General features: G+C 43.5%; 1 protein-coding gene across 1 annotated transcript; it reads left to right on the plus strand.

The window, feature by feature from the left end:
- The first annotated feature begins 8,396 nt into the window (after positions 1–8,396).
- LOC308402938 (G-protein coupled receptor 84-like) lies at positions 8,397–10,597 on the plus strand. The gene is made up of 2 exons (XM_080892108.1): positions 8,397–8,506; positions 9,259–10,597. The coding sequence occupies exon 2, from the start codon at positions 9,270–9,272 to the stop codon at positions 10,491–10,493; it is 1,224 nt and encodes a 407-aa protein (XP_080748234.1). The 5' UTR covers positions 8,397–8,506; positions 9,259–9,269; the 3' UTR covers positions 10,494–10,597.
- Positions 10,598–10,842: the final 245 nt, after the last annotated feature.

Raw genomic sequence — 10,842 nt, forward strand, 5'->3', positions numbered from 1 at the left:
GTCCATGCTCACAGGTGTACACACGGGTGACCACACCCACAAACTACACCCTTTTTGGCTCCTACCTCAAAGCACACTGTGTTCTGTTGATCTTATGTGCTGCACAATAATGTTTAATATTTAGTATTTACTGTCATATTCCCATATATCATTGTCCATCCATCCATCCATCCATCCATCCATCTTCATCCGCTTTATCCGGGGCTGGGTCGCGGGGGCAGCAGCCTAAGCAAAGAGGCCCAGACCTCCCTCTCCCCAGCCACCTCCTCCAGCTTATCCGGGGGAATACCAAGGCGTTCCCAGGCCAGCCGAGAGATATAATCTCTCCAGCGTGTCCTGGGTCTGCCCCGGGGCCTCCTCCCGGTGGGACATGCCTGGAACACCTCACCCAGGAGGCGCCCAGGGGGCATCCTTGTCAGATGCCCGAACCACCTCAGCTGGCTCCTTTCGATGTGGAGCAGCAGCTGCTCTACTCTGAGCCCCTCCCGGATGGCCGAACTTCTCACCCTATCTCTAAGGGAGAGGCCAGCCACCCTTCGGAGGAAGCTCATTTCTGCCGCTTGTATCCGCGATCTCGTTCTTTCGGTCACTACCCACAGCTCGTGGCCATAGGTGAGGGTAGGGACGTAGATCGACCGGTAAATTGAGAGCTTCGCTTTTACACTCAGCTCCCTCTTCACCACGACGGACCGGTGCAGCGTCCGCATTACTGCAGCTGCAGCCCCAATCCGTCTGTCGATCTCCGGCTCCCTTCTCCCATCACTCGCGAACAAGACCCCGAGATACTTGAACTCCTCCACTTGGGGCAGGAACTCATCCCCGACCCGGAGTGGGCACTCCACCCTTTTCCGGGTGAGAACCATGGCCTCAGATTTGGAGGTGCTGATCCTCATTCCCGCTGCTTCACACTCGGCTGCGAACCGTTCCAGTGCGAGCTGAAAGCCTTCACCCGATGAAGCCAACAGAACCACATCATCTGCAAAAATCAGAGATGAGATTCTGAGGCCACCAAAGCGAAAGCCCTCCGCCACTTGGCTGCGCCTAGAAATTCTGTCCATAAAAATTATGAACAGAACCGGAGACAAAGGGCAGCCCTGGCGGAGCCTATCACCCACCGGGAACGAGTCCGACTTATTGCCGGCAATGCGAACCAAGCTCCTGCAACGGTTGTATAGGGATCGAATGGCCCGTAGCAATGGGCCAGACACCCCATATTCCCGCAATACCTCCCACAGGACACCCCGAGGGACACGGTCGAATGCCTTCTCCAAGTCCACAAAACACATGTAGACTGGTTGGGCAAACTCCCATGCATCCTCAAGTATCCTGGAGAGGATAAAGAGCTGGTCCAGTGTTCCGCGACCAGGACGAAAACCGCATTCATATACTGAAGTGCTGGCGGAGCGCTGCTGACGTCGACTGAGAAAATTGTCAGGCGGTGGAAGGAATACTTCGAGGACCTCCTTAATCCCACTGACACGTCTTCCGAGGAGGAAGCAGAGTCTGGGGATGAGGGGAATGACCCGCCAATTTCCGGGGGCGAGGTCACTGAGGTCACTCTTTGGTGGCAGAGCCCCTGGTGTTGATGAGGTCCGCCCCGAGTTCCTGAAGGCTCTGGACGTTGTAGGGCTGTCCTGGTTGACACGCCTCTGCAATGTTGCGTGGAGATCAGGGGCAGTACCTGTGGACTGGCAGACCGGGGTGGTGGTCCCCATCTTTAAGAAGGGGGACCGGAGGGTGTGTTCCAACTACAGGGGAATCACACTCCTCAGCCTCCCTGGGAAAGTCTATGCCAGGGTGCTGGAAAGGAGAGTTCGTCCGTTAGTCGAACCTCGGATACATATATCATTGTAATGTTGTTTATTCTATTACTCTTGTTCTCTTCTGCTTGTTTTCTTTTTTCTTTCTCAGCAGGTGATCCAGGTGATTGATATATGCATTTTTTTTTCTTTTTCTTTTTTTTTTTCCTGCTCATTCTGTTGGTTTTTGTTTTTTGCCCTTCTCCCCCGTCCCTCTTCTCAGCTGTTTCTCTTTCCCTCTTTCTCTCTCCCCTTCTTTCCCCCAGTCAAGTCTGTCCCGTATTCAGTAAGTGAAAATAAAATGAACAATAAAAGGTGAATCAAATGGACCATTACGGCAAGGCTGGGATGGTCAATTTGGTAAAGTAAATCCGTTGGGCATCTTTCTTTGCCTTTAGACAACAATTCTGATGGCAAAAGAGCCAAACGGGACAGGCAAAAAAAAAAAAAAAAGAAGAAGTCCAGATGCTTTTCTTTGCAAGCTCCTTGACTACGATGACCTGGATGACTGAGAACCTTCACAGACAAAGCCCCCAGTGTTTCATTATGCACTTTGTAACATTGCTGTTAAGGACTTTAGACAATTAATGTTTGTTAGTATTATAATAAGTAAGTAAAGTTAATTTATTAAGCATTTTCCACAGACAAACAGTCACAAAGTGCTGCACACAAAAAGCATAAAATAAACAAGAGCATTACCTGGCATAACAGCCAGTTAAAAAGATACAATTAGAGACAATAAATAATCTGAAAAAATCTTTCAATAGAAATCCCGTTTTTAAAAAAAGTCAGAGAAACAGCATAGTTACAGCTGTTCCACCGCTTCTGTCAGAGATCGGAGGTGAATAGAAAAACTGTCTCCAGGACATCGTATTGAAAGGTGTCAGACTTAATTTTCATACTGCCAAGTCAAAACCATGTTTCATGTGAAATAAACACAAGCTTTCGGGAACCCTCTGTGGTGCACAGTGGAAACAATATTCAGAAACTCTCCTTTTTGTCCTTTTGTCCTTTTACTGCCACACAGTGGAAAAGTCTTACTTAAGAACAGGATTTGCTTAATAATACATGTCATATATGTTAAAAACATCCTCTTTATTAACTGCCACAACTTCCCCCCCCCCCCCACAACTTTGTTGCAGTTCTGTACTCAAAGAGACAAGAAAAGACGTCACAGACAATTTCAGTAGTTGTTCTGCATTTTCTCGTGACTCACTGCTTACTGCTCTGTGTGTATGTTGCATTTGAGACCTCATAAAATGGTCTCTATTTACAGAAACAGGAAACTATAAAGGGACAAATTTGTGGTTTGGCGGTAACACTTTTATCTGTCTGTTACTAACCTGCAGATGCAAAAGAGATGCATTTGTCAGTATGCAGCTTTGGACAGTGTTTCCTGTCCAAAGCTCTGTGGTAGAGTATCACTTCCTGTTCCTGCTCAAACACAGTGGTGTTTCTGAGTAGCTTATTTGCTTAGCGATTTAATTAACAACTTTTAAATACATTCTTCTTTCATAGTATAATCTTCACGTGCTTCCTCCGAAGCACACTTTCTGTGTACTCACTACCTAATTTATAGCCAAAGTATTCACTCACTGTCTCTGTACTGTCTCGCTAGCCTAGCTTAGCTCGTAGCCGACTCATTAGCACCATGGCTACTTCACCTGTCCCTCCTGCACTTTCTTGCTCATTGTGTCAGATGTTTAGTTACTCCTCGGCCTCCTTTAGCAGTAATGATATCTGTAACAAATGTAGCATATTTGCAGCTCTGGAGGCCAGGATTACTGAATTGGAGACTCGGCTTCGCACCCTTCATTCACCCGCAGCTAGCCAGGCCCCTGTAGCTGGTGCAGCCGAAAATAGCGTAGGCCCCGCTAGCTGTTCCCCGGCAGGTCCCAAGCAGCTGGGGAATCAGGGCGGCTGGGTCACGGTGAGGAGGAAGCATAGTCCTAAACAGAAGCCCCAGGTACACCACCAACCCGTTCATGTGTCTAACCGTTTTTCCCCACTCGGCGACACACCCGCCGGGGGTCAAACTCTGGTAATTGGCGATTCTGTTCTCAGACATGTGAAGCTAGAGACACCGGCAACCATAGTCAATTGTCTTCCAGGGGCCAGAGCAGGCGACATTGAAGGAAATTTAAAACTGCTGGCTAAGGGTAAACGTAAATTCAGTAAAATCATAATTCACGTCGGCAGTAATGACACCCGGTTACGCCAATCGGAGGTCACTAAAATCAATATTGAATCGGTGTGCAACTTTGCCAAAACAATGTCGGACTCTGTAGTTTTCTCTGGTCCCCTCCCCAATCAGACCAGGAGTGACATGTTTAGCCGCATGTTCTCCTTAAATTGCTGGCTGTCTGAGTGGTGTCCCAGAAACGATGTGGGCTTCATAGATAATTGGCAAACCTTCTGGAGGAAACCTGGTCTTGTTAGGAGAGACGGCATCCATCCCACTTTGGATGGAGCAGCTCTCATTTCTAGAAATATGGACAAATTTATTAAACCCCCCAAAATATGACTATCCAGAGTTGGGACCAGGAAGCAGAGTTGCAGTCTTACACGCTTCTCTGCAGCTTCTCTCCTCCTGCTACCCCCCCAAAAACCCATCTCCATAGAGACTGTGTCAGCTTCCAAAAAGACAAAAAACAAACTAAAAACCAGCAACAAACAACTTAAACATAAACAATCACAAAGAAAGAACAATACAGTATCCACATCTGAACCAAAGAGTAAAACAGTGAAATGTGGATTATTAAATATTAGGTCTCTCTCCTCCAAGTCTCTGTTAGTACATGACTTAATAATTGATCAACAAATTGATTTACTCTGCCTTACAGAAACCTGGTTGCAGCAGGATGATTATGTTAGTTTAAATGAATCAACACCCCCGAGCCATTCTAACTACCAGAAATCTCGAAGCACAGGCCGAGGGGGCGGTGTGGCAGCAATTTTTCACACCAGCCTATTAATTAATGAAAGACCAAGACAGACTTTTAATTCATTTGAAAGCCTGATGCTTAACATTGTCCACCCCAGCTGTGAAACTCAGAAACCAGTCTTACTTGTTATCATCTATCGTCCACCTGGGCCTTACACAGAGTTTCTGTCTGATTTCTCAGACTTTATATCTAATTTAGTTCTGAGCTCAGATAAAATAATTATTGTGGGTGATTTTAACATCCATGTAGATGCTAAAAATGACAGCCTCAACATGGCATTTAATCTGTTATTAGACTCAATTGGTTTCTCTCAAAATGTAAAAGAACCCACCCACCACTTTAATCACACTCTAGATCTTGTTTTAACATATGGCATCGAACCTGAACATTTAACAGTGTTTCCTGAAAACCCTCTCCTGTCTGATCATTTCCTGATAACATTTACATTTACAATAATTGATTACACAGCGGTGGAGAGTAGACTTTATCAAAGTAGATGTCTTTCTGAAAGCACTGTAACTAAGTTTAAGAATATAATCCACCCACTGTTATCATCTCCAATGCCCTGTACCAACACAGAGCAAAGCAGCTATCTGAACGCTACCCCAACAGAGGTCGATTATCTTGTTAATAATTTCACCTCCTCACTACGTACGACTCTGGATACTGTAGCTCCTGTGAAAACTAAGGCCTCAAATCAGAAGTACCTGACTCCGTGGTATAATTCTGAAACACGTACCCTAAAGCAGATGACTCGTAATCTGGAGAGGAAATGGCGTGTCACAAATCTAGAGGATCATCATTTAGCCTGGAGAAATAGTTTGCTGCTTTATAAGAAAGCCCTCCGCAAAGCCAGAACATCTTACTATTCATCACTGATTGAAGAAAATAAGAACAACCCTAGGTTTCTCTTCAGCACTGTAGCCAGGCTGACAAAAAGTCAGAGCTCTTTTGAGCCAACCATCCCTTTAACGTTAACTAGTAATGACTTCATGAACTTCTTCACAAATAAAATTTTTATCATTAGAGAAAAAATTACCAATAATCATCCCACAGATGTAATATTATCTACAGCTACTCTTAGTACCATTGATATTAAGTTAGACTCTTTTTCTCCAATTGATCTTTCTGAGTTAACTTCAATAATTACTTCCTCCAAACCATCAACGTGTCTTTTAGACCCCATTCCTACAAAACTGCTCAAAGAAGTCCTGCCATTAATTAATTCTTCGATCTTAAATATGATCAACCTATCTCTAATAATCGGCTATGTACCACAGGCCTTCAAGCTGGCTGTAGTTAAACCTTTACTCAAAAAGCCATCTCTAGACCCAGCAGTCTTAGCTAATTATAGGCCAATCTCCAACCTTCCTTTCATATCAAAAATCCTTGAAAGAGTAGTTGTCAAACAGCTAACAGATCATCTGCAGAGGAATGGTTTATTTGAAGAGTTTCAGTCAGGTTTCAGAGCTCATCACAGCACAGAAACAGCTTTAGTGAAGGTTACAAATGATCTTCTTATGGCCTCTGACAGTGGACTCATCTCTGTGCTTGTCCTGCTAGACCTCAGTGCAGCGTTCGATACTGTTGATCATAATATCCTATTAGAGCGATTAGAACATGCTGTAGGTATTACAAGTACTGCGCTGCAGTGGTTTGTATCATATCTATCTAATAGACTCCAATTTGTGCATGTAAATGGAGAGTCCTCTTCACACACTGAGGTTAATTATGGAGTTCCACAGGGTTCAGTGCTAGGACCAATTCTGTTTACATTATACATGCTTCCCTTAGGCAGTATCATTAGAAAACATAGCATACATTTTCACTGCTATGCAGATGACACCCAGCTCTATCTGTCCATGAAGCCAGATAACACACACCAATTAGTTAAACTGCAGGAATGTCTTAAAGACATAAAGACCTGGATGGCCGCTAACTTTCTGCTTCTTAATTCAGATAAAACTGAGGTTATTGTACTCGGCCCTGAAAATCTTAGAAATATGGTATCTAATCAGATTCTTACTCTGGATGGCATTACCTTGGCCTCCAGTAACGCGGTGAGGAACCTTGGAGTCATTTTTGACCAGGACATGTCCTTCAACGCACATATTAAACAAATATGTAAGACTGCTTTCTTCCATTTGCGCAACATCTCTAAAATTAGAAATATCCTGTCTCAGAGTGACGCTGAAAAACTAGTTCATGCATTTATTACTTCCAGGCTGGACTACTGTAATTCATTATTATCAGGATGTCCAAAAAACTCACTGAAAAGCCTTCAGCTAATCCAAAATGCTGCAGCAAGAGTCCTGACAGGGACTAGAAAGAGAGAGCATATTTCTCCTGTTTTGGCTTCCCTTCATTGGCTTCCTGTTAAATCCAGAATTGAATTCAAAATCCTGCTCCTCACATACAAGGTCTTAAATAATCAGGCCCCATCTTATCTTAATGACCTTGTAGTACCATATCACCCTATTAGAGCGCTCCGCTCTCGCTCTGCAGGCCTACTTGTTGTTCCTAGAGTATTTAAAAGTAGAATGGGAGGGAGAGCCTTCAGTTTTCAGGCCCCTCTTCTGTGGAACCAGCTTCCAGTTTGGATTCGGGAGACAGACACTATCTCTACTTTTAAGATTAGGCTTAAAACTTTCCTTTTTTCTAAAGCATATAGTTAGGGCTGGACCAGGTGACCCTGAATCCTCCCTTTGTTATGCTGCAATAGATGTAGGCTGCCGGGGGATTCCCATGATGCATTGAGTTTTTCCTTTCCAGTCACCTTTCTCACTCACTATGTATTAATAGACCTCTCTGCATTGAATCATATCTGTTATTAACCTCTGTCTCTCTTCCACAGCATGTCTTTATCCTGTCTTCCTTCTCTCACCCCAACCGGTCGCAGCAGATGGCCGCCCCTCCCTGAGCCTGGTTCTGCCGGAGGTTTCTTCCTGTTAAAAGGGAGTTTTTCCTTCCCACTGTCGCCAAAGTGCTTGCTCATAGGGGGTCATATGATTGTTGGGTTTTTCTCTGTATCTATGAAGCGCCTTGAGGCGACTTTTGTTGTGATTTGGCGCTATATAAATAAAATTGAATTGAATTGAATTGAATCAAAGCAAAGTAGAAAATTAATTTAAATACTTCAGATTGGACTGGACTATTTAGGACTTAGATTGTTATACATTTTTCAAGGGATTCCATTTTCATTACTTGTATCAAATGCTGTTTCGTCCCTTGAGTTGCTCTGTCATGCCTTTACTGAAGTCACCATCATTTGCTGCCTGTTTTTGGTTCTTAGCATCTTTTGTCTGTTTCAGTTGTCATGAAATGACAAGGGAGCGACTCACCTGATCATTAAACTCCACGTCGGTCTTCTAAAAGCAGACAGCTGTGCATAAAAATGTAATCCATAAAATAATGCAGTACCTTTTGATTGAAGTACTGTGCAAACACTGTGATAATGATCAAAATATTTCATGCCATGCACACATAACTCATAGATAGATGAGAAATTTTTTTGGACATCTAATTATTACATCAGAAATTAGGAAAATGGAAAAATATACTCAATCTTGCTTCCCAAATTTAGACAGTGGAAATTCCCTGCTTCAAATCACTTCACAGTGTAACAGGTACTTAAGCAACACAGAGGAGACACATGCTCACAGTGGCATCAGCAGAAAGAGAAACATTCAGTGTGGCGGTGCACTGCAAAGAATTACTCGGCTACATGTTAACAGTCAGAACGGGGACCACAAGTATTTAAAGGTGAGAACTTTTTTCTTCTCTCATGATTTTCCTTGATTATTGGTAATGACTGTTTATGATCATCTTTAACTACTGAAGTGTTTTTTTATGTTAAGTCTTATTTTTGGATCAGTTACATTTTAGCTTAATTAAATGCAGTTTTTCCGCCATAACATCTAAGTAGAAGTTTTAAATTTGAGTTCAGCTGAAAGGCAATTTAAGGGTTGCATTAAGTGAGCTGAACTTGACTAACAGAAAACAAAACCAGTTTCTACTTCATTTTGGTTAACACTGTTGACATTTTCAGGTGACAGCGTTTGATTAAATCAGCCAAAGCAGTAAATTATGTTTACTAAATTAATTGATCATTAAATGCAAGATTTTCCTAAAACTACAAAGATCAAAGCACAAGAAATATAATCACACAGTGACACAAATGAATAACTAAGACAGAAACTCAAAGTTTTCATGTTGTAAACGACTTGCTCTTTTGCCCTGTAACAGGGTGGACCCTGGGCTATACATAACCACATAAAATATCTTTGATCAAGTGTTCCTGCATTTCAGCAACTGCATTTCATTGCCTTGTACTTGTGACATGTGCAATGACAATAAAGTTGAATTCTATTCTATTCCTGCTCTTCACAACAAAGTAAATGAGCGGTGTTTCTAAAAAAGGAAGTGGTTAACTGTGTAATCCACCTGTAGCTTCCCTTTTAACTTTCAGTAAGCACAGTGCAAAGACATTAACCAGTGTTTTGATTCCTGTTTAGTTGACAGAATAATGATGAATCAAACAAACCACACCGAGGATGTCTTCTCCTGCTACAGTCCTTCTGTTGAAATCTACCGGTACTTCGCTGTGCTGTGGGGATGTGCTGTAACCATCACGGGTACGGTCGGGAATCTGATGACCGTTCTGGCTTTCGTTTTAGACCCACGTCTGAGGACTCGCTTCAATGTGCTCATTGTCAACCTGGCTGTCGCTGATCTCTTGTACTGCACCATCCTGCAGCCCATCTCCGTCGACTCCTATCTACACCTCAGGTGGCGCAGTGGTCATCTGTGGTGCAGAATCTTCGGCCTGCTCCTCTTCCTCTCCAACTCTGTCTCCATCATTACCCTCTGCCTGGTAGCAGTGGGCAGATATCTCCTGGTCGCAAAGAGAGCTGTGTTTGACCGTGTTTTTTCTAACCACGGTCTTACTTTACTCATCATCTTTGCGTGGGCGCTCGGCCTGGTCAGCTTTGGTCCACTCTGGTCTGTCTATGTGTTTGTGCCACAGGTGTGCACATGCAGCTTCCATCGTACCGAGGGTCGTCCTTACACCACCATCCTGCTATTTTTTTATTTTTTTATTGGTCTGGGCTTTGTTGGTGCATTCTACCTGCTCATTTACAAAAAAGTTCAGGCTGCATCACAGGCTCTGCTCCGCTACAGACTCAGCCGCCGGTCATCCAAGACAAAACCAGCAAATTCAGTTCAAGGGACCGACGACAGCGGTGTGGAGAGCGGCATAAAGACATGCACCTCTGATCTGAGCAGCCATGAAATATCCCAAAACATGGATGTGAAAAATCAAAATGTGACCTGTGAAAAGTCTTCCTTTTCCACCACAAGCAATGACACAGCATTAAATTCATCAGCAGCACAGAAGCCTTCCACTGATATCATCGAAAAACCACCTACAACCACACCTGCTAAAACAGCTCACTCATCGCATTCTGCAACCTCAGGGGACGACAGTGAATTCAAGCGTGTGACACGGATGTGCTTCACTGTTTTCCTCTGTTTTGTGTTCTGCTTTGTCCCATTTCTGTTGCTGAACATAGCCGACAAACAGAACCGCGCTCCACAGGTATTGCACATGTTCTGTGCCAATCTCACCTGGCTCAACAGCTGCATTAACCCTGTGCTGTATGCCATCATGAACCGCCAGTTTCGACAGGCCTATCATGTGGTGCTGAGTAAGATGGCGGCTCCCTTTACCCGCCTCTACAGCAGGTAAAACATGCCGCTACTGGATCCTGATTCCTTGGAACTGAAACTTGTCCGACATACAACACTGCTTTTATCACTCTTGTTATTCATGTTACATTACAGCTCTTTAATACGCACAAAAATCTTAACAATTATATTTTTATATGTTGTCATCTTTAGAGGGATGTTTCACAGTGTTCTGTACTTTGTATATACCCAAACCAGAACATGTGTTTTTGTTATGTAATAAATTATATATTGTAATACATATTACATTGTTGTATTTGTTACACGTCATTATTTTGTGTCACTTACATCATATTTAAAAAACCCTCCAGGATTACAAAATCAGTGCTGGATATTGCTTTTCAATGCAA

The sequence above is a fragment of the Rhamphochromis sp. 'chilingali' genome (genome assembly GCF_963969265.1).
Source record: "Rhamphochromis sp. 'chilingali' genome assembly, chromosome: 9".
Taxonomy (NCBI): domain Eukaryota; kingdom Metazoa; phylum Chordata; class Actinopteri; order Cichliformes; family Cichlidae; genus Rhamphochromis; species Rhamphochromis sp. 'chilingali'.